Raw genomic sequence first — 23,089 nt, forward strand, 5'->3', positions numbered from 1 at the left:
ATGTGATGAGTGCGAAGAAGGGAACTGATGTGCCAGGCCCCGTGTGGGCACATCCTTGGGCTGTACCATCTGACCCTCACCCCACCTGAGGAGTGCGGGGTTGTTATGCCATTTTATGGAGGAGGAATGAAGGTTCAGAGAGGGGTAGTGACTTGTCAAGGGCACACAGCAAGCAAATGCAAAGCAGAGCTGAGCAGACATCCCCAGTGCTCCGGGAGTGCCCTTTGTGTGCCCAAGGTGGGCCCAACAGGCCAGGCTGGGGCAGGGCTGGGTGCGAAGGTGGTTCCCTTCCCTCTTCCTAATCCAGGTCCCTTCTAGGACATGCACGTGTCCCCCTGTGTCCAGCAGGCCTGCCCCAGGCCCCTCCTCCTCTTCCATCAGCATCTTCATTCCACAGAGCTGAGAGAGAGTGACCACTCCCCGGGGTGGGGCACAACGGAGAGTGGGGGGGGAGGTAAACCCTGAGACATGCCTTCCCTGTGCCAAGCATCCCGCTGGCACCATGATCAATCCTTACATGGTCCTGAGAGGTCAGCACTGTGCCCATTTTACAGGTGAGGAAACTGAGGCCCAGAGAGGTTGAATAACATGCCCCAGCCACACAGCAGGGGCCTGCCTCCACTTCAGCCGGTGCTCTCAAGCTAGTTCAATCACAACAGAGCTACTGAGGTCCTACTGCAGGCAGCCAGAAGAGGGTAGCAGAGTCAGGAAGAAGAAACGCAAATTCCTGCTCCCCATTATTACCATTTATTACTGGTGCAACTTTGGGCTAGCGGCTCAACCTCTCTGAGCCTCCGTGTCCTCACCTGTGCAAGGGAGGTAGATTATTATCCCTGCAGGGCTGTGTGAGGACACCACAGATCATGGAGGGGGAGCAATCAGCAGCAGAAACTGGGGTAAAAGGCTCTCAGTCCTCACAAAGGCTCTGGGACTCCTGTTGCCACATCTGCCTGAGAAAACCAGGGTCTTGGAGGGCCCAATGGAGGACCAGAACTGCCCTGAGGGCACCAGCAGCTCCAGGTGGCACCTCAGGTGCCCTACGGCCAGCTGTAAACCAGCTTCCTCAGAGTACAGATGCCTGAGTAATATCACCCCGGGTCACAGAGGCTGCGGGGCGGATGGGGCGGAGGAGGGCTCATGCCTCAGGAAGCAGCTGCCCGGGCAGAAGCCTTGCCTCCCCCGCTCCACCCTCTTTATCTCCTCCCCGAGGCTCTGGCCCACGCCCAGCCCAGAACAGGGAGCCATGACTTAGCATCTGCCTCCCTGGGGCCTGAAAGGGCAGACAGGACAGGGGTGGAGGGGGCTTCCTATCTGGAGGACCCCAGCCTCATCCCCTCCATGGGAAGAGACAGCTGCCACCTGGTGTCCCCAGGGTCTGCAGAGGTGACCTCCCAGCACCCCTCCCCTTCAGATCCTCCCACCAGGGCCCTGGACAGGGACCCCCATTCCACAGAGGAGGATGCTGCCCAGGAGGGGTCAGTGATGCCCAAGGTCACAAGGAAAGTGAGCGGACCGATGGGCCAGAACCCAGGTCTGCTGGGCTCCCGGTCAGGGCTCTCCTCCACACTGAGCAGCCCTGCCAGGGCAGACCTGTGGGCAGCTCCAAGCATCCCAGCCTGTCCCTATGGCCCCAGAACAGGGCTCTGACCCAGACACCTCTCCAGCCCCTGAGAGACAGACTGAGCTCAGGAGGCGGGAGTCCGGGTTCCAGGCCCTGCACTGCCCTGACTCCCTGTGGCGGGCAGGGACCACGGGCAAACCTGCCAGCTGGGAGGGAGCAGAGCGGAGAGGGCAGTCTGAGCCGGCCAGGAGAGGGGCAAGTCCACCAGCCCAAACCCAGAGAAACCACTCGAGGCTGGCGGCACCTGGGGCCTGCCTGGGGTCCAGCAGCCACCTCGGGACACTCAGAAGGGAACAATCATAGAAACAGCTCCTGATGACTGGGCACCTGCCGTGTGCCAGGCCCTGTGCAAAACAACCTGTGAGATGGGCACTGTTACCGTCCCCATTTTACAGACGAGGAAACCAAGGCACAGAGAGGGTAAGTCATTTGCCCAGGGCCACACAAGAATAGGTGAACTGAGATTCAAATTCACACAGTCAGCTCCAGAGCCTCCAGATGGGCTAAGATTTATGAGTGGCCAAGCCATACTTCCCTCATTTGTCCCTTGCACTTGTCCTTAGCCCAGCTGGAGGGTGTTTGTCCTTCCAGTTTTCCTGGGCGATCGGCCAGGCAGAGCACAGAGCTAGTCAGAAAGCTCCCAGCCACAGGCAGGGCCCTCGAGGGGGAGGAGTCGGACTATGACCCTCTGTGTAAGCACAGCTGTGACATCTGGAGCCCAGAGACAGATCCGAGGAGGCTGCCTGGAGGCAGTGACGCCAGCAGAGCAGGCATGGAGAGGGCAGGGGGGGCAAGGAGACTCTAAAGGGGAATGTGGACTCCACATCGCCCCCAAGGCAGGATCCAGTCACAGGATCCCCTGGGCCCTCAGCCACCCACTCCCTTCCATCACTGTCCACGCCTGTGAGCTCTAGGGCACAGCCGGGCCAACTCTGCCTATCTTCAGGGTCAGGAACAAGGCCTGGCAGGTTCCACTGGGGCTGCAGGCAGGAGGCCTGGGAGGACGGGAGGGCAGAGTGGCCAGCAGGATCGGACAGGACAGGTGCCTGCAATGAGCCCTGGGCCAAGCCACCCCCTAGAGCTGGGAGGTGACCGCCCCTTGGGTCGGCACAGCCCTCTGCACCTGTGGTCATCTCTCACCTCTCGGCCCCTCTCGGCCCGTCAGACCAGCTCCACCAGACACAGGTCACAGCCCGTAACCACCTCCCGCAGGAGCACAACAAGAACTTCAGGTTTCTGGGCCCAGGGTGCAAACAGGAATGCAGCAAGAGAGCAGATCCTGCCCCCCCCACCCCCTCCTCCCACTCTCTCATCCATCCACCTTCACCCCATCACCTCCCTCCTGGAATCTAAGATCCCAGCAGGGATCAACCAGACACCTGGGAAACCGGAGCCCAGGAAAGAAGCAGCAGGAAAGGGCAGCGTTCTCAGGGGTTAGAGCCTATGCCCCACCCGCTCTGCAACACACGCGCCTCCTTGCCTGGCCTGCCTTGTGCTCCCCTCTCCTCCCGGCAACCCGGTCCTTCAAGGCCACCTGAGCACATGTCTGCAGGGCATCATTCCCGTGCAGGGCAGAGGCCCAGATGGCTGGCCTCGGTGCCAACGGCCTGTTTCGTGATATTAAGGGGCCTACTGTTCAGCACAGCCATGCAGCGGGGCCTTCTCCAGGGGCTGGTATGATGAGCGCGAGCCCTGGGCACAGGCTGGGGACCACCAGGCCACCTTGGGAGAAGCCTGGGAGGTTCCAAAACTGACGTCTGTTTGTAGGAGCCCCACTTACGCCCTCCTTGGTTCCACCAGGAGCCCTGCAGGCCAATCTCCAGAGATGGGGAGAGGCAGAGTGCGGGGTGTGGGGGTACCCCCACAGGGGTGAGAGGAGACCCCTACTAAGGCCCTGGGCCTGAGGGAGGCAGTAAGTCCCCCCTCCCTTACATCTGCAGCCTGGGGATTCCTCCTGAGTCACAGGCCTGTGACAGTCCCTGTCTCCCCTCATCTCCCTGGCCGGCCTGTGGGGGAGGCCAGCAGATGTTTACTGAACTGGAAGGAACAGAGAGACCATGAGCCTGGGGGAGCAGGAGGGTGTGGGCCCGAGGCAGGTGCCAGATGGGGCCCGAAGTGGACAAGGCCTGGCCCGCCTGCAGCATCCACAAGAGATGGGCCTTTCCAGGCAGGGCTGGCTCTGGGTCCCCAACACAAGGTTGGCAAGGGGCAGGTCGGGGAGAGAGGGGAGCCAGATTGTCATCTGCCTCCCGTGAATCTGACACCACAGATACCTCGAGTCATTTCAGCCTCCAGAAACCAGGACCAGCAAGAAGTACTCTCCCCATTTATAGATGAGGCAATTGAGGTCCAAGGAGGGGAAGGACTTGTTCAAGGTCACACCTCCCGTAAGGCAGGGCCAAGTGCATCTGGCTCAAAAACGAGCCTCCTCCTGCCATTTTGGGAGAAAGGAAGCGGGCCAGCAGCCAGGGAGGCTGGCTGAGGAGCTCCTCCAAGAACAGAGGCCACAGTACGGACCAAGTTAAAGGGAAGGAGCTGGGGTGGGGTGGGGAGGGGTGAAGAAAGGTTTCTCCTGGGCGGTGGGGAAAGCTGGCTCTTTGCTGTTTGTAAATAGTCAGGTCACAAGACCCAGAAAGTGACATTCCACAGAAACTCAGCTGCCTGGGGCCAAAGTTCCATCTCCGTGGCCAAGGGCCAAGCAGCTGGGAGGAAATGGTCACCCCACTGGCCTGACGCGCCCTACCTGCCTGAAACAAGCAGAGCCTGACTTCCTGCTCCACCAATCCCCATCCCATCAGCTGAGCGTGGGCTTGCCCGGCACACTGGCCCTGCCACCACCCAGCTGACATGGCTTACTCACGGACCGCCCATCACACCCTTGTCTGTGCGTGTCACCTCCTCATCCAAGACGGCTCAGCCGTGCCTGGCCTTGAACTGCCTCCCCACGTGGCATGGATCCCCCACCATCCCTGGACCCCCTCAGACTGACAAATAAAAATGGCAAGCAATAGGATATATTGGAGTATATGAGGAAGCCATTTGGTATAAACCTAATTCGGCCTGACTTCTCTTTTTTTTCCTCCAAAAGGGCCTGACTGGCTATTGAGCACGCACTGCATATTTGCTTAGACATTTCCTATGGCCAGAACAAAGGCCCTTGTGATAAAGATGCAACTTCCCCCCACATTAGCATTTTTCCTTAGGCTAGGAACTGATTGCTGCACTCACCTCCCAGCTCACCTGTGACCACCCAGCTGGAGACAAGAGACTGCCACCCTGCTGTGTTCCTACCTGCTATTTCCATCAATTGCTGTGCCGACAGAGTAGTCTCTCGACTATTGTAAAAGGGACATTCCAATCATATGTGAAACATCCTCTTTGAGGGTACATAACGACCCTGTATACCCCCCCACCTCTTTGGAGTGCTCTGTTTCTTTGTGGAAAGACTCTGCCGGGTTATAATCCTCAGATTTAAGCTCAGAATAAACTCACCCAAATTTTCACTTATAGATTGGATATGGATTATTTTCGTTGACAGACGTCCCCTTCTCAACACCCGCCACCCCATGCCATCTGTCACTGGCCTCCACATCCTGGACAGGGGCAGCTCTGCTCCTCCTCTTTCAGTGTCTAGAAAGGACAAGGCACCAAGCCTAGTGAGGAAGGCAGTGAAGGAGAGGGTGGCGTGGCAGGACTGCTGAACCGGCAGGCAAAGGGACCCAGAGAGGGCAGGTGACTCTGCCAGGGTCACACAGCAGGGGGATGCTGGGCCCAGCCAGCCTGGCATTTCCTATCACTGCACCAAATCCAACCTTCCCTAGCCACGCCTCACCAGCCTTCTTCCAGAGCCAGGGGTCTGAAATGTCTGGGTGATGACTGGAGAGCAGGGGAGGGGCAGGACTCGGGCAGCGAGGGGGTGGAGTGAGAGGAGGGCAGAGAGCTCTAGTACCCCTCCCCACACCCAAGGCCTCACAAAGGCCCTTTGAGGCTGGTCTCCTTCCCCATCTACCAGACAAAGGAGACAGAAGAGGGCGGGGGCGGGGTGGAGAGCAAGAGGCAGGAATCTGGCAGCCAGGCTGGAGGTTCTGGAGACCCGGGCACGGCTCAGGGGCAGCTCGGGGCTGAGGTCAGACGCACCAGGGACCCCTTATCTGGGGCAGGGGAGTGGGGCCCAGGGAGGCAGGGTACTCAGATGGGAGGCAAGACCCCTGGGTCCCAGCCCGGCCCTGCCACCTGCTCGCTGGGCAGGCGGGGCACGTGCCTTGCCCTCTCGGCCTCAGTTTCCCTGCCTCTCAAGTACCCCCAGTCTGAGGAAAGACACGGGGCCTTCTGAGTAGGAAGGGACTTGAGACCCAGCCTAGTGGAGGAACACGAGATCTAAATTTCCCGTTCCCCAAGCACCCCGGGGACCAGAGGGAAGTTTGTAAAATGCAAACCCGACCCTGGCATACCCCACTTCCCGGTCACACCCCGCTTCCCTGTCACACCCCGCTTCCGAGCACACGAGCCACGGGCGCTCTGCTGACCCTGGGCCCCGGGCTTCCTCTTCCCCTCATTCCCCTCCAGCGTATGCCCCTGCCACGTCCCAGATAAGCCCTTCACACTGTGCCTTCTCACCCATCAACTCTGAGATGCCTTCTCTGACTCCTGGGCAGCGGGAGTCTCTCCCGTCCCAAGCACCTCGGGCGAGACAGGATGGTCCCCTGCACTGAAGTCCCTCCCGTGCAGCCAGCTCTCGCAGTGTCCCCAGCAGGGCCTTGGAGGCTGGGGGCGGGGGGGCTGGGCATTGACCTCCAGCAGCGTCCCCATCACCCAGGCCCCCAGAGGCACCCACTCTCACACTCAGGAATTGGGGTTAAAGGGGAGGAAATCACACCACGAGGCCAAACACTTCTCTTAGACACACTCTAGCCTCAGCGAGCAAGGCCAGGACAGGGGGCAGCCAGAATAACTCACCATTCTCGGTAGTCATGGTGACAGCTGCCCAAACCAGGGCGCCAGTTGGACTCTTCCGTGCATCATCTCTCTTAATGCTCACCACAACTCCATGAAGTACTATTACTCCATGAGGTACTATTACCCCAATAGTACTCCATGAAGTACTATGATTTTTTACTACTATTACTACTGATGAATCATCATCATAAATACTTTTCATTTACAGCAAATGACCATTTCAAATCATTAGGACAATAAACAGCAAAGTAAACTCCTTCTACTTGAATGTCACTACGTTTCTCTAAGAAAAGGTCACACCCACATCATCTCCTTTTTACCCTATAAAGCGCCCTGGGAGGAGGGCGGCAGGGCAGAGGGCCCCATTTTCCCCGTGAGGGGGCTGAGGCCCGGGGCGGGGGCGCTCCTGGCTGGGCATGGCGGCCACGGGATTAGGGCCAGTTCTCCTGGCTCGTCATCCAGATCAAACCCCGCGCAAGAGGGCCCAGCATCAGCCCCTCCACTTTCTCGGCCACCTGGGGCCTCGGGATGACCCCTCCCGGCCACCCTACTGTCCCCCGCAGACTGGGTGGGTCTGGGCCCGCTCGCCTCAGCTCCAGTTTGGAGCGGACACTGACCTTGGGCCGCTTCCACCTGACAGCGGGCCCGGGGGCACCCTGATAGTACAGCGAGTCGTCAGTGGCTGGGAAGTTGGGGTCCTCGAAGAGCACCTTCCTGCGCAGACAGGCCCGCTTCAGGGCCGAGTAGTTCTGGTTCTCATAGGGCTTCACGCCCGAGAACATGGTGGCCGCTGTCCGGAGAGGGGAGGCGGAGACGAGGCAGCGGAGGGCTGGGTGGGTACGTGGGCGGCTCCCGGGGGCCCTGGGAGGACAGAAGGCAATAAGATCATCACCCCTGCGGCACGCTGAGTGGGGTGCTCCCTGGGTGCTCCCTCGCTGGGGCCCTATGAAGGGAGCATCCTCATCCCCATCCCACAGGCCAGGAACTGGACCGCCCAAGGTCACACAGCTGGTACACAGCAGAGCAGAGATAAGAACCGACTGGCCTGACTCAGCCTGAATTATCCCATTTCTGATGGTTAGAGGTAACGCCCAGTCAGCAGGCCAACAGGCCGAGGGCACAACCACAGTGGTGCTCGGGGCCACTCTGGGGACTCAGCCCCTCCCTTCCTTTGTTTCCCCAGCCCTCCCAAGACCTCCCAGGGGCTGAATCAGACTAGTGGCAACTGGCAGCTCCCGGGCTGGGGTCACACCCACAGGAAGGCAGCAGGGTTGTCACCAAGTCCCTCTCCTCCAGACCGCATCCCTCAGTCTAGAGCAACACGTTCCCGCCCGGTGTGGAAAACCCCTGACCCGGGCGCCCCCTCCAGGCTCGTTCACATCCATTCTCTTGCCCCCTCCCTCCAGCACTGCCTTCTTGGCGGCACTTCTGGAATAAACGTCTCCAATTCCACAGGGATCGCTCTCATCGCTCCTTAATCCCACTGACCTAATTCCCCTGAAGACCCCCCACCCCGACCCATGACCTCCCAATCCCCTAAACCCGGCTCTCCCACGACAGCCTCGCAGACCGCAGGCGTCCCACACTCCTCCACAGCCGCCCCCACCCAGGGCTGCAGGGGCTTCTGGGGCTGCTCCTGACCCCTCCCACCTCCAACCTTCCTTCCTTCGGGGTCCCCCAGAGGCTGCAGCAAGCCCAGTGGTCTGCTCACCACCCCCCTGCTGATGACCCCATATCCCCGTGTTCAGCCTGGACCCCTCTTCTGGGCCCCCGACTGGCCCACCCCCTCCCTATGAGGACCACGGGCCCCTCACAGACACCAATCCCAAATGAACTCAGCTCCTCCCACACCTCCCCCATCCCCCAGCCCAGGGACAGGACCACAAGCACCCATCAGACCAGGAGCCCCAGACGGCCGGGTGCACTTGGTTTGTTCCTCCTGCACACGCAGCCTCTGGCAGGGAGCCCGACACAGGAGGTGGCTGTAACGCATCAGCATCCTCCCTTCAGCCCCGGAGGGTCCAGGTGGTCCCTAGCCCAGCATCCTGAACCTTGTATTCATGTGCTGGAGGAGGGGAGGGCGGGGTGGAGCAGGAGCTGGTGGGGCCTGACGCATCGGACACCCTGACAGATGCCCTGACAGCCAGGCACCTAAATGACAGCCCATCTCTGTCCCCGTGTCGCAGGCTCCATCTGGGCTGCGGGCAGAGCATGACACTTCCCCAGTCCACTCACCCTGTGGCCCGCCCAGAGCAACTCCACAACCCTGCCTGGGTGCAGGCCCCAACTTCCCAGCCCGGCTGAGGGAAACCGAGGCAAGGCAGGCTGGCTTCTGGGGTGAAAACGAGTTTGAGAGCAAGACTGATGTGGGTGCTGGTCCCAGTTGCACCATTCACCTGCTGTGTGGCCTAGAACAAGTCACTCAACCTCTCTGAGTCCCCATTGTCTCATCTCCACAATGGGAACAATGCTGCTTCAATAACTGGAGGATGCGTCATAATTAACCAAAGGCAGAGGAGACTGCAAGCGGGCCAGAGGGAAGGAGAAGAGAAGTGGATGAGCTGCCTCCCATTGCCCAGAGAGCCCCTCACTCCTCCAGCACCCACCTTGGGAAACCACCCAGCCAGAGGTTTGCGTGCAGTTTGCAAACAGTAACACGTAGGCCTTTCACTGTTGCCATTTTTCAGAATGGAGAACTGAGGCTCAGCAAGGGGAGGCGACTTCCCCAAGTTCCACGGCAAAGTCTCGACTCGAACTCACATCCTCTGACCTTGGTGCCTCCAACTTGTCCTGGTGACCCTGAAGCACGGCAGGGCGGGACTCACCCCACCCACACCGGGCTGAGCCAGCCTCCCTCAGGAATGGAAAGACAGGGAAGGGGGAAGCAGGAAGGGAAGGTGGCAAGAAAGGGCAAGGGTGGTGAGTGTAGGACCCAGACGGACAGCAGCTGCCGAGGGGCTGAGAGTGGTTTGTCCCCAGCTCTGGACCCACAGCCACTCCATCTTCGGCCCCCACATCCATACGGGGCCTGCTCAGCTGCTGTGTGATCTCAGGACAACCAATTAACCTCTCTGGCCTTCCCTCTGCCCAGGAAAGCCAAAAACCCTGCCCCTTCCCACCCACCCTCCTCGCGTTAGGGGCCTGAGGGAAAGAGAAGAGGGGAGCTGGGAGAGCCAGCCCCTGGGCTCCTGGCACACAGCCACCCAGGAGAGTCATTAGCATCATGGTTTCCAGCAGGACCTGCTCAGGAAGCAATTTAAGCTGAAAGAATTAAATCAAAGGAGCTGAAGGCAGGAGCCCAGACATCAGCTCTAGCGATTCCAGTGTTCAGAGCCCAGCGGGCCAGGGAGAGGGAGCAAGGTGGCCGAGGTCACACAGCCTGGCAGGTGGAGGAGGAGGGTTTGGGCTGCCCTCCAGGCCACACAGAGGCCAAGGCTCCTGGCAGGACAGAAGGGAGGTTGAGGCAGAGAGGGGAAAGCTCGGCTGGGCCAGGCCTGACTGGCTGAGGGTGTGACCCAGTTCAGCCATCCTCCAGCCTCACCCCTGCCATCCTGGCTGACCCTGGCCTCCTTATGCCAGACTGTTCTGGCCCCCGGCCTTTGCACAGGCTGCACCTCATGTTCACTGCCCTCCTGCACCCTCCGTCTGCCCCAAGGCCACCTCCCACTCTATCCATGGGGTCAACACCCCCGTGGGGTCACAGAGTCCCCAGCTTCTGAGCTCTGCTCTCTCCCTGTGGTTCCAGGCATAACCACTGAAGGCCATGGACAGACCAGGAGTCAGAAAGCTGGCTGCCAACCCCGCGCCTCCTGTCTGGGCCCAAGCCTGGAGCCGTGGCACTTTCCGTGTTCTGAACATCGTTACACTGTGTGTGAGTCGGGCACTAACGGGACAACAGAGCTTCCCAGCTGCCCATCAGCCTGCCCTCTTCCCTCCGCCCCTGCCAATTCCACCCCACCTCCTCCATTCTCCCCCCTGGGCCTAAGCTTCTACGAGCTTCCCAGCTGCCCATCAGCCTGCCCTCTTCCCTCCGCCCCTGCCAATTCCACCCCACCTCCTCCATTCTCCCCCCTGGGCCTAAGCTTCTACGCTCTGAGCTCCTTGCAGTCCCCTAAAGCTGTTTACCCAGGGCCTTTGCACACACTGCTCCCGCCACACCCATATGTGGAGAACTCCTGGTCACCTTTCAGAGGGAGGCCAAGTACCTCCCACCTGCCCTGACATCTCCTCCCTCCGCCTACACCATCCTGGAACCCCTGTGACAGAGCCTGTCATGTTCTACCCCAGCTGCACATGACTTGTCGGTCTCCCAGCCCCACCCACACATCTCCAGGGCAGGGCCCAAGTCCAGCTCCTCTCTCTACTCCTAGGGTCCAACACTGGGGGCTGGATTCAGTAAATCCGTGTTGAATGAACCAACAAAGGTGACACAGCAGGAATTTCTTCACGGATGGCAAAATCAGGCTCAAAGGGCGGCCGGGCTGCCAAGGGGGATCAGCTTTCCATGTCAGAGACACGCCAGCTCTCAGGTCTCCGGAGGGCCAGGGCCCACATCTTCCCATCCAATCCGGCCTCTCCTCTCCTCCCCACCCCCTCCTGATAGCGGGGGACAGCCTGGGCCCACACCCTGCTGTGCGAGGGAGGTACCCCTGCAGCCTCGCTTCTCCACTGTGGCCCAGCCCTGCTCCAGCTCCTGACGGAGGCTTGGCTTTAGTTCCCCAACGTCCCCTCAGCTGTGTGACCCAGGGCAGGCCATGTCACCTCTCTGGTCTGCAAGGTCCTTGTCTGGAAGGAAGAGATAATGTGCCAGGGCCTCTGGGAGGGTCAAATGAGACCCCGGCGCACAGAACAGCGGGAGGTCAATATCGACATCTGGGGCACATCTACAGTGTGTCCAGACCCCTGCCAGGAAGCTTCCAACAACTCAGGGTTCTTGTCCCCAAGGAACTTCATTGGCTAGTTTGGCCGGCATACACAGGGCAGAATGGAACATGTGTCTCTTCAGAGGTTCCAGAAAGAGGGGCGCCAAGAAGCCTTCACAAAGGCCTGGCCCCAGAAGTCACCTGTCCTTCAGGAGAGAAAGGCCCTTCCAGGAAGAGGGAACAGCCCAAGCAAAGGCTCAGTGGCAGGAAAGTGCAAGGCAATTCAGACCCAGCCTGACAGAGTGAAGCCTGTGGACTGAGCACAGGGGCGTGACCTGGGTCAGAACAAGGGCATGGGAATGCTGGCCAGGTAGCTCGGAGAACCCAGCCTTCCAGCAGGTCAGTCAGACCTGAGTGTGAGTTCCTGTTGCACCACTTGGCGCTGTGTGTCTTGAGTTAAGTAGCTAACCCCTCTGAGCTGTTATCAACCTTACCCAGCTCCAGCCTCTAAGGTGGCAGAGAAAGAAAGCAGCATCTGCCCTGGGCCTGCCCTATGGGAGCTCTGTCTATCCTTGGAAATGGTGTGTCCCTCCTTTCAGGAGGGTGTGGCGTAGTCTGCTGTTCCCTGGACCCACTGGAGGTGGCGGGGACAGCCCGGCTGTGCACATGGCAGAGTAAGGGCTCATCTCGTAGCAGGCCACACTGAGCCAGCTGCAGGAGGGGCTGACACCAGCGACCCTTTCCAGCTGCCACGGCCAGGGAGAAACGGGAGACAGAGTTTCAGTCCCATTTTGTAGACAAGAACATCAAGGAATGTGTCCCAAATCTGCAGCCTGTTAGGTGGACCCCAAGCTTCCAGACTCCACGTCACACCAGGGCTTCCCAAAGCAGGGCCTGGGTTAGTATTGTGATGATTTTCTTGGGTATGCTGACGGGGCAATAAAGAAGTCAGCCAGAAAGTTACTCCCCGTCCAGGCCTCTCTCAAGGAGAACTCCCTGCCTTGCCCACCTACCTAACAAAAGAGGAGCAGCCTCAGGCCCAGAGCAACAGCACCCAGCTGGGACTGAATGGATTTTTCTGTTGTTTTTGCTTTTCAGACTCTTCAATTACCTTGTATGTGTAGGAAGTAATACTGACTTTCTATTCACAGCAGACACACAGCTTCCTTTAAGAAATATTAAGGAAAAAGGAAGCTGATTTAAAGAGAACTGCTAAGTTCCCAGCGGCGAAGGCAGCAGCCTCAGCATGGCACCAAGGCGCAGAGGGCAGGGGGCGGCTGAGGAAGGGGCCAAGACCCCATTCTGGAGCTGTACAGCAGGCACAAGTCACTTTACCTCTCTGAGGTGGGGGCTCTGCTCTAAGGGTGGGGTGATGGAGCCAGCACACAAGGGCCAAGGAGAGCCCAGGCCATTTGAAGAAGAACAAGCTGATAGCTGCTGGCGCTCACAAGGCCTGTCAAAGAGCTCTAGGAACAGAGACAGGCTGGTCCCAGCGCAGGGCAGACGTGCTGACCAACAGCAGGACAGAAGGCCCAGAAAGACGCCACGAGTACAAGGACGCCTGATTCAGGACAAAGGTGACGCCACAGTGCCCTGGGGAAAAGACGGTCTTTTCAATGAACAGTGCTGGGTCGACTGGCCATCCGGACGGAAAAGGATTCATCTTAACTCCGATCTCCCAGTCTCCACAAGAAACAATTCCACACAGACCCCAAATCCAACCCAAAGGTGAAACAACAAGGCTCTCTGAAGAAAACAAAGAAAAGAGCATGTCCAGATGGCCGATAAATAGGAAGAAAAAGTGCTGGACCTCACAATCATCAAGGAAATGCAAATTAACACCACCATGAGATACACTTTGCCCCACCCACACCCGGAACTGCTAAAGGGAACAGCACCGGGCTGGCCCATGGCGTAATGGTTGAGTTTGGCACACTCTGCTTTGGCGGCCCGGGTTCGGTTCCTGGGCACAGACCTGCACCACCTGTCAGCCGCCATGCTGTAGCAGTGACCCATGTATAAAACAGAGGAAGACGGGCACAGATGTTAGCTCAAAGCAAACCTTCCTCAGTAAAAAGAGGAGGATTGGCAACAGATGTCGGCTCAGGGTGAATCTTCCTCTAAGTAAGTAAGTAAGTAAATAAATAAATAAAAATAGAGTGAACAGCACTGCGCGCGCGCACACACACACACACACACGCCCAAGTGGAGCGCCACTACACTGGTGGTGGGAACGTAAATTGATACAATCAGTGTGCAAAACTGTTTCACCATCTCTATTAAAGCTGAACAAACACGTACTCTACTATGCAGTAATTTGACTCTGAAGTATACACTGACCAGAAATGTGTGCATAAACTCAGCAAAATACATGTACAAGGTTTGGCGCAGTGGTATTTGCTAGAGGTGAGAATCAGAAACAATGCAAATGTCCACCAGCAGAAGAAAGGATAAACGTGTCAATGTAAGGAGTGTTGAACAAGCAACTGTTGCACGCATCTCCATGGACAGAGCTCCCAAGCAAAATATTAAACCAGAGAAGCAAAACTGCGATGCTATTTATATACAATTGAAAAGCAGGCGTAGCCCATCTCCAGTGAACAGAAGGCAGGAGAGCGGCTCCTTTGGGGGGAGCAACTGGAAGGGGCACGGGGGCTCTTGGGTTCTGTTAACACTGACTCTCGATCTGGGTGGCGGCTACATGGGTGGATCGCTGAGCTGCAGCCCGCGACCTGCACGCTGTTCTGCTGGTCAGTTAGCCTTCGATAAACAGTTAAACCAAAAAAGCCAGCACGGTGGCCCTGGGAAGAAGGACTGGCTGACTCTGGTGACCCTGATCCCCCCATTTCTGGGCCCTCCACAGCTCTAGCCTGTCGGGCTGGATCCCATACATCTGGAGGGACCTACCTGGCACCCAGGGGAGTGGGGAAGGAGCCCCAGGCTGGGTCAGAGCACTGCTCCTGGCCTGGCCTTGTCACCTCAGGCAGTGTGACATTTTGCGAGCCACCTCCACCTCTCAGAACACTGTGGCTTTGATCCCTGGGGTGCCCTAGTCCAAGAGAGGGTCCACCAAGGAGAAGGTGGTGCCCCCACACCCCAATCTTGGAGGTCCAAGGTCTCCTCTGCCAGCCAGCCAGGGACCATCCCCAGGAGACGCTCTCAGACCCGAGGGCGGGCCCGGCACTCCAGAAAAGGACTGAGCTGCCACAGTGGAGTTGACGGCGGGGGGACACCCAGGACCCCAGCCGGAGGTCCTGGAACGCCAGGGGCAGGGAGTGGGCTCCATCCTGAGGTGTTGGGGGGCCAGGGAAGGCTGGCAGGGGAGGGACTTGAGATCCAGCTGGCTGCCACATGGAGAACACACTGGAAAAGGACAAGACTAGAGCAGAAAAACCAGAAGGCAGGCCGTAGGACTTGAGCCGGCACGCTCACATGTGAATGGTGAGCAGGGGTTCCAGCGCCGCAGGGAAAGGAGACTCAACTCTACCTGGCGGCCAGCCAGCTGTGGGGGAGAAAGGGAGAAGGCAGGAGGGCCGCTAGGATCCCCCACACTCCACTGCGGGCGCCCGTCGTGCAGCACGGGCGGCAGGGCCCCCTCCCCTCTGCCACATGGTCAGGGGAGGGCTGAACAGCTGTCTCACAGTTCAGGGCTGGCCCTGAGCTGACAAGCAGGGGTCAGGTCCTCAAGGCAGTCCCAGGGGAGGAGGGGCACAGGTGCAGACACAGACCAAGAACTAACCAGACACTATGGTCAGTGCTCCCAGGAGCGAGGCATGTGGCGGGCAGGGTTATGGGAGGAGAAGAGTGGGGCGGCTCTTCAGGACGGAACCTGAGCAGACCCTGAAGGCTGGGCCGGGAGGGCAGCGGAGGGCAGGAGGGACGCGCTCCAGGCAGCGGGACGGTGGGAGAGCACCAGGGAACACCCAGGGCCCGGGGTGGAGCTGAGAGGGGAAGGCTGGCAGGCCCAGCTCTGCAGGCTCTAGCTAAGGCACAGGGGGGCCGGGGGAGGGGGGACTAAGGGTCAGATGCTGAGGAGAGGGGCTGAGGCGGGGACCCGGGCCGGGAAACGCTGTGGCCTGAGCCAGGCGGGAAAGGCCAGACGCTAGGAGCAGGTGCCTGGAAAGGGCAGAGCCTCAAAGTTTGGTGACTGCCTGCTTATTTATGTGTTTTTGTTTTTGTTGCTATGTTCACCCCTTCGATCCCATACCTCACTCCCAGTCTCCTCTTGCCCCACAAGCCACCATTTCAGTGACACGCTTACTGCGAATCTCTGTGCCACTGTGGGTGTAATGTGGCCTCCAGGACCTTGCCTCCCCCATGGCCTGTGTCCTGAGGAGGAGATGGTGGGGGGGAGGGCAGGGGTGCAAGAGTGTGAGGAGGGGGAGCTGGGCTGGGGCCACCGGGGTTTCGGGCTCTGGGCTCTGGCAGCAGAGCTGGGGGGCCAGGCCCAGTGAGTCACTCCACCCAGTGCCAGGCAGGCTGGCACTGGGGCTGGGAAATCCTGTCTGTCTTCCTCCCCCCGCCTTATCGCTTCTGGCCGTGTCCAATCCAGGCTCCACCCAGCTGGAACTGGCTCTTGCTCACACACAAACCCGACAAGTGGCTCGCCCACTAGGAAACACAGCAGGCTTGAGGGGCAGGGTCAGGCAACCGGGGCTCAGGGTCTCTCACTGGTCCCAGGCGACAGTGGTCCTGGGGCACTGATGTTCCCTGGACGTGCATTTGAGGGAGAAGCCAGCCTCTGGGCCGGTTGTCTGTGCAGCCTGGCTGAGTCCCGAGGCCTCTGCCCCACAGCTGTTCCTCGTTGGGACTTGGGTCCGGTCCCAGGGTGTTTTGAGGAGGGGCGGGAAGCCTCAGTCAGCTGGGTGTTTCCGGGAGAGGAACCTCCAAAGGTGTCATTCCAGCTCGGGCTCCCATGGGCCGTGGGCAGGGACAGGAAGAAGCTGGGAAGCCGGCCTTGCTCTGGGGGCAGGGGCTTCCCTGGGCAGGCGGTGGGCCAAGGCCCAGCCTCAGGCAGGGCAAGCGGCTCAGCGGGTGTGGCACTGAAAGTCCCGAGCACCAGACACCCAGGGCAGTTGGTCACCCGCCTCAGCTCCCAGGCCAGCACTACGTCCTGCCCAGAAGGTGCTGCAAGAGGAGCACACGGAGCTGAGGGCCCCCAGCAGAAGCCCTTCTCTCCTCTTGGGGGCGGGAGAAGCATCTGGAGCTGCAGGTGCCAGATGCTGCTGACTCCCCACAGGGGAAACAACCTGACAAAATGTGACTTGATCAGGTCACTGAAGCCATCTCAGCTCCACTGCACTGTGTGACCCCAAGCAAGTGCCTGCCCTCTCTGGCCTGCAGGTTCTCACCACTGAATGGTGGGGAGTGGGACACTTCTTGTTCTTTTCCAATCTGCAGGGTTTGTCACCAGGAGCGCCTCCTGTCCTGCTTCCTGCAAAGCAGTCTCTGCCCCAGCACCACCTGCCTCCAAGACTCAAGGTGGGCAACCTTGTGAGATGGTGCCCATTTCTCAGACTGGCAAACTGAGGCTCAATTCCTAGGTCGTGCTCCTGCACAACCTCAGAAAGGAGCTGTCCTGTTCTCACTGGACCGACAAAGTCCAGGGGCCGGAGAGGGAGGAGATGCCTTCATGACTGAGCCGGGGGCCTGTCTCAAGTCAGGGCTCTGCTCAGCCCGGCCCACTTGCTCCCTCAGCCAGAGACAACGACCCACCCACCAGGCCCTGGCAGTCCCACTCAGTGTGCATTCCCCCATCCAAGCTGCCCCCACGCTTGCTCTGCGCCTGGCCAAGGGGACAGCGAGGAGTCAGACAGGGCTCTGGCCAGGGGTCAGCTGGAGGAGGAAAGAGACTGCGACCCGAGGACCAGGCTGGGATCTGCCCTCAAAGGGCAGTCACTCACCAGACGTGGCACCAAAGGCTCGCAGAGGAGGGATCTCAAAGGGTTACTGTGATGTCAAGAGATGGATGAGGAATGTTCAGAGGACAATGGAACATTCTGGGAGGAAGAAACCATTTAGGCGAGTCTGGAGGACAGCGTGCAGGGGACGGGGAAAAAGGAAGGGCTTAGCATAGAGATCCAGCCACTGCTGGGTTATGGCACCCCTGAAAGCCAGGCCAAGAGCTTGGGAGTGGACAGTTCCCAAGAAGGTCCGATGGAGAGGAACCCAGGACGCAGGCAGGGGGACGAGCCTGTAGGAACGGCCCCTGAGGGAAGCAGGGCCCGTGTGGCATGGCCTTGGCGGTGGGATGAAACAGAGACCCACACTGGGGTGGGGTCTACAGCAGGCAGGCCTGGGGCTCCCTGGGGGTTGGCTGGGGGCTCTGCCTCGGATGCACCGGGAGGCTCACTGCCTCAGAGGACGACAACCAGGTCTCCAGGTGAGCGGTGTGTTGGCAGCACTTCCATGCTCTGGCACTGCTCTGCACCATGTCATGTTCCTGCCCGTGGCAGCCCTGAATACCAATGTTTCCTTCTCCCTGTGCCCAGGCAGAGGAGGATGCAGAGCCCCAGCATGTCCCATCCACATCCTCATCCTCAAATGGGAAGACCGAGGCCCAGGGAGGGGCAAAACAGTCACCTCCTAGCACCTCAGAGTCCTCATCTGTAAAATGAAGGTCTTCTGCTCGACTGGCCCAAGGTGGCCCACCCCATGCTGCCCTCGCACCCCTCTGCTCCAGGCAGGACTCAGCCTCAACGGGCCTTGGTATTCTCATCCGCACGATGGGGCTCCCAGCTGGGCCCCAGCCCTCACAGCGTGATGGTGGGGATCGACCCCGCACAGCACTGGGTTTATTGAAGAATGTCTGAATTGAGCCACACTCCACTCCGAAAGGCCTAACACGCCGTCAAATGCAGGATGGGGTCTGGTGTCAGGGAGACCCATGGGCACATGCTGGCACATCCCCCCTGCCAAACACTGCTGAGCTCTAGCTACTGTGACTCAGGCTGGGCTCCGGGGCCAGAGGGGCAGCAGGCCCAGGCTCGGCCCAATAAAGCTCCTAGGCTGCGGGGGAGGCGGACACAGAGGGTGACCTCACAGGGGAAGCCAGCGGCTGTGGGCACCCTGGAGGAGGAGGTCCCTGAGAATGGAGCCTGCAAGGAGGCTGCAGTTGGCACCTGTGGTAGCTGAATATTGGCCGCCCAAAAATATCTACGTCCTGATCCCTGGAACCTGTGAGTGTCACCTTATAAGGTCAAAGGGACTTTGCATATGTGATTAAGGATCCTGAGATGGGAGATTATTCTGGATGATCCAGGATAATGGGCACTAAACATCATCACAAGTGTCCTCATAAGAAGGAAGTGGAGGGGGTCTGACTCTAGAAGAGGAAAAGGCAATTCCAATTCAACGAGGGAAGCAGAGATGGGGTGACGAGGTCACAGGAAGGCCAGCAGCCACCAGAAGCTGGAAGAGACGGGAAGGGATTCTCCCCAGAGCCTCCAGAAGGAACCAGCCTGCCAACACTTTGATTTTAGCGCCATCAGACTCATTTCAGACTGCTGACCTCCCAAACTCTAAGAGAATAAATTTGCACTGTTTTAAGCCAGTAAGTTAGCAGCAATAGGAAACGGATACTGTTCGCGACGAACAGGGAGGGTGGGTACGTGGCCTCCAGCCTCTCTCCTGCTCCAGGAAGTCAGTGAGTGAGTGAGGATGAAGTTATTCCTCCCTGAACTGTTCCAATGTAAAAAAAAAAGTCGCCCCAAACTTCGATGTTTTAATCACCATTATTAGTGACAAACCACTTGGGTCCCACCTCACCCTGAATGACAGAAGTTACACTGGGACGGGGGGCTGGCTGGGCAGACCAGCAGGCTCTCTGCCCCAGGCTACAAGCTCCTGTGGTCATCGCCTGGCACACCCCGAGAGTGATGGTCAGCTGCATGCCAATGGATGGACTTTGTCTGCTCTGGCCACCAGCCACTTCTCCCACAGCTGGCCACATGCCCCACTATGGCAGAAAACCACAGCACACACCCGCAGGCCAGCAGAGCCTCAGCCACGGGCACCCTTACACCCCTCTCCCCCAGAAAGCTGGGGGGCCCTAGAAACCCATCTCTGAAGAAGTAGAATGGGGAGCGGTAACTCAGGCCACTACAGCAAGCAAATGCTCAGCTTCCACAACTTCCCGTGTCCAGGCCCGAGGGCTGGCTTCCTGAAACATCTGGATTAGCAGCCCAAAGGGACTTGGCCCATTTTGCCTTTAGTGAGCAGGGAAAGGCAAGGCCTGAGGCCAAAAGGAAGTGGGTGCTGGGCCTAACCGAAGAGAGGTAACCCCAGGGCGTCACCATTCACCCAGGGAGCGGGCTGCGGAGGTGGGGGGCCCTGAAGGCGAGGCCTGAGGGGACCACTACCAGCCAAGGAATGTTTTAAGCAGGATGGGCAAGGGGTCTCAAGAGGTAGAAGAGAGGGGGCTCTAAAGTCACTCAAAACACTTGAGGCCTTGGGGGCAGAGAAAGGCAGGGGTGAGGGGGGAAGAGCAGCTGCAGACAGATCTCCCCATCGGCCGGCCCCACCCCAAGACAGCCAGAGAGCTGCCCGGGGCGCGGGGTTTGCAGACCTGCGCTCGGCTGGGGGCCCGGGGGCCCGCTGCTGAGCTTCTCCTGTGACCTGTAGGGAACAGGAGCCTTTGGGAGGCCCAGGGACTTGGTCAGGCAGATGATGAGACCACCACGAGAGGGGTCTGAGAGGTCACGCTCCCCTCCTCACCAGATGAAGCTAAGAGGGGCTTCCACTTCAACAGGAGCGATCACATTTCCTTTCACCCTTCTTCTCCCACGGTCGGCCTCTCCTTCCTTGGGGCTGTCCCCCAGGGAGGAAGGGACTAAGGGATGCTGATGGCTAATTACTATGAATCGTAAGGGCTAACAAACTCCACGTACTTCGTAAAGCCGTTTTAGTGACCCTGTCTACCTTCAGCGCTCTCATCCCCCAAACCCCTGTGGTTAGCAGCATTCATCCCCACTTCGCAAGTGGGGAAACTGAGACCCACAGGGGAAGTTCCCTGCCTTGAGGTCCCCTGCAGAGCCAACCCCGGCAAGAAAGAAGCTTGGACACAATGACAGGCCCTGTAGATAGGAGGGGTCGTGCAGAGAGCCTTCCCGGTGCCCACTGGGGGTCCAGGAGGGCCGCCTGGTCAAGGAGGGGCTTCAGGACTGTGCTGAGAACCCTTGGGGAAAGCAAGGGCAGAAGCAGCCAGGGACAGCACCAGCCTAGGAGCAACGTCCTGGATGTCGCACCTAAAAGCCCTTGGGCCTCTCACAATCACTCTGTGCAACTCCTACCTCTGACTTCGTCCAGGCTTGTCCACCGCCAGTGGACACCCCATCTCAGAGAGGGGGCTCCCCCACCCTTCCCCCACGCTAGGGCCCTGTGCAGCCCCTTAGCGCCTCCCACTCGCCCCCACCCCTGCTCTGGGAACCCCTATCACATCGCCTCCTCCCGTGCCAAGCCTGGCCCAGGGTGGGGTGCTGGGGAGGGGGCCTCCCCCTGCTCGGGCTCCACAGCAACCCACCCACTGCAGCAGCCGAGGACGACCCTTCTCAGACACACTCCAGACTACTGAGTGCCGCTCCCCACACTGCCAGTCAGTCTCACAGCCCCAGGCCTTTCCCCGCCTAGCCCCAGGCCTTTCCCCGCCTAGCCCCGGGCCTGCAGCGCCCTGCCGGTTCTCTTCTGCTCGGTGAACTTTCCATCCTTCCTTCGGCTCAGCGCCCATGGATCCAGGGGAAATCTCCCCAGCTCCCAGGCAGACACTGGCCCTGCCTGGGGCTCCAGCACGGGGTGCAACTCTGGGCAGAGGCTTATCTGTTGACCCATCTGCCTCACCAGTCAGAAGAGAGGGCGCCCCAGGGCAATGACCCGGCCTGAGCACCACTTTGTCCTGGCACCCAGCTCCAGACTGGGCTGAAGCAGCAGCAGCTGGGCCTGACCCTACCGCGCCCAGTCCCTCAGCAGGGAAAGCAGCCAGGCTTCCCCATCCCCACCCCTAGACTCTGGGGAATGGAGCAAGGACCAGACCCAAAGACCCTGGGCAGGGGCGGGGTGGTGGGGGGAGGGTGTCTCAATCCCTGCAGCAGAACACAGTGGTCCCCCAGGAGGCCTCACACTCATAGACTAGACTGAGTCCCACCCTCAAACCCCTCTCTTCCAGGAAGTCTGCTCAGATTTCTCCCTCCCTAGAATCCGAGGAATATGCCCTTGGCACTTCTCTCTCCAATCCTGGTGCAGGGAGAAGATTCTGGCTTGAAAGCCAGGCTGACCCAGGTTCAAATTCTGGCTCAGCAGCCCTGAGAGAGAGAAAGGAGCTCACTTCACCCCTCTGTGCCCGCCCTCCTCATCCCTGTGGGGTCTGGCGCTGAATCCCACTACAGGAAATGAAGCTGGGAGAGAACTCGGCACCTGTTACTGACCATCTGTCCCGCTTCACCTCTGGAGCCCACGCCCCTCTCCACGGACCCCCAGCTCTGAAGGGCGAAGGCAGGATCAGAGAAGCCCAGGATCCATTCTCTCCCAGATCTCCTCGCCTCCCCCCGCCCCCCTCACACACACACCCAAGGCCAGCAGCCCCGAAAAAGGGCCCCTATTCCACCCGAGAGAAGGGCCAGGAAGAGGAAGGGACTCGGCCTTGGCCTTAGCCCCTTTCCCAAGCCTCCAGGGACGGGGGATGGGGGCACCCAGGAGGGGCTGTGGAATCGAATGGGTGGAGGGCTGGGAAGGGAACAGGAGAGGGAAATTGTGAGGAAGAGAAGGGGAAGAGCAGGTCAAGCCCCGGGGGTTAAACCCCAGCGCGTCTGAGCTAGGAAACGGACTCTGGGGGGGCCCTTCGCCGCGGGGCGGGGGTGGGGATGGGAACGAACCCCGGGGCAGCGGCGGATGCTCGAGGCCCCCGCCCCCCCCAGGGCTGAAGGCCAGCGCTCACCTCCTTCCTCCCCTGGCTGCGGGATGTGCACCCCCCACACCGCCTCATGCCCACAGGGCACACGCACTGGCCCGCGCTGCAGCGGCACACACACCCCCGAAACACACACACGAACACACGCGCGGCCGCACACGCCTCCCTCTGCGCAGCGCCTCCTACCTGCCGCGCCGCCGTGGATTGAGCCAGACTCCGGGGATGCAGGGCACGGCGCGGGCGCTGGAGCCGAGGCTGGACCGGTCCGCGCGACGGCGTCCGGCTCTGGCCCGGATCCGCTGGGGCTGGCCTGGGGCCGGGGCCGGGGATCAGACTCCCCCGCTGCGGTCCGCCCCGCCCCGCGGCCTCCGCCCATTTGGGGACAGAGGCGTGGTCTCCAGTGGGTCGGGAGGGCCGGGACCGCTGCGCATGCGAACTGGCGTCAGGCTGTGGCGAGAACCGGCTGGGAGATGGCTGCGGTGTTCCCGCTGGAGAGTAGGAGGCGGATTTGGGGCCCGCGCGGTTCATCTGGACCCCGCTCTGCTCGGTCAGGCCCCGGTTCTCCCTCCCTTCCTCCCAGCCCCGCTCTGTTCGCTGTGCAATACTCTGGGAGCCCCCCAGGGCCCAGCTCAGCTCGAAAGCTGGCCGAGGAAGGTTCTGTGCGAGCCCCGCAAAAGGCTTGCAGGCCAGCGAGCTTTGGACCTGCATCTCGAACAGTGAGCCCGGCTGGGCCCAAGACAGGGGGCTGGG

At 59.9% G+C, this 23,089-nt stretch overlaps 1 protein-coding gene across 2 annotated transcripts in view; it reads right to left on the reverse strand.

The window, feature by feature from the left end:
- Window positions 1–22,780, reverse strand: part of CAPN5 (calpain 5) — a 55,340-nt gene extending 32,560 nt beyond the window's left edge. Inside the window, exons 1-2 of one of the 2 annotated variants that reach the window (XM_008539315.2) lie at window positions 22,526–22,780; window positions 7,195–7,438 (exon numbers count right to left, since the gene is read on the reverse strand). In XM_008539315.2, the coding sequence (XP_008537537.2) occupies window positions 7,195–7,359 (165 nt within the window). In that variant the 5' untranslated portion in view covers window positions 7,360–7,438; window positions 22,526–22,780. Of the gene's footprint in view, window positions 1–7,194; window positions 7,439–22,366; window positions 22,481–22,525 lie in introns of those variants that run through there. The other variant, XM_070624008.1, reaches the window with a different exon arrangement.
- Window positions 22,781–23,089: the final 309 nt, after the last annotated feature.

Source organism: Equus przewalskii, chromosome 6 (genome assembly GCF_037783145.1).
Source record: "Equus przewalskii isolate Varuska chromosome 6, EquPr2, whole genome shotgun sequence".
Classification (NCBI taxonomy): domain Eukaryota; kingdom Metazoa; phylum Chordata; class Mammalia; order Perissodactyla; family Equidae; genus Equus; species Equus przewalskii.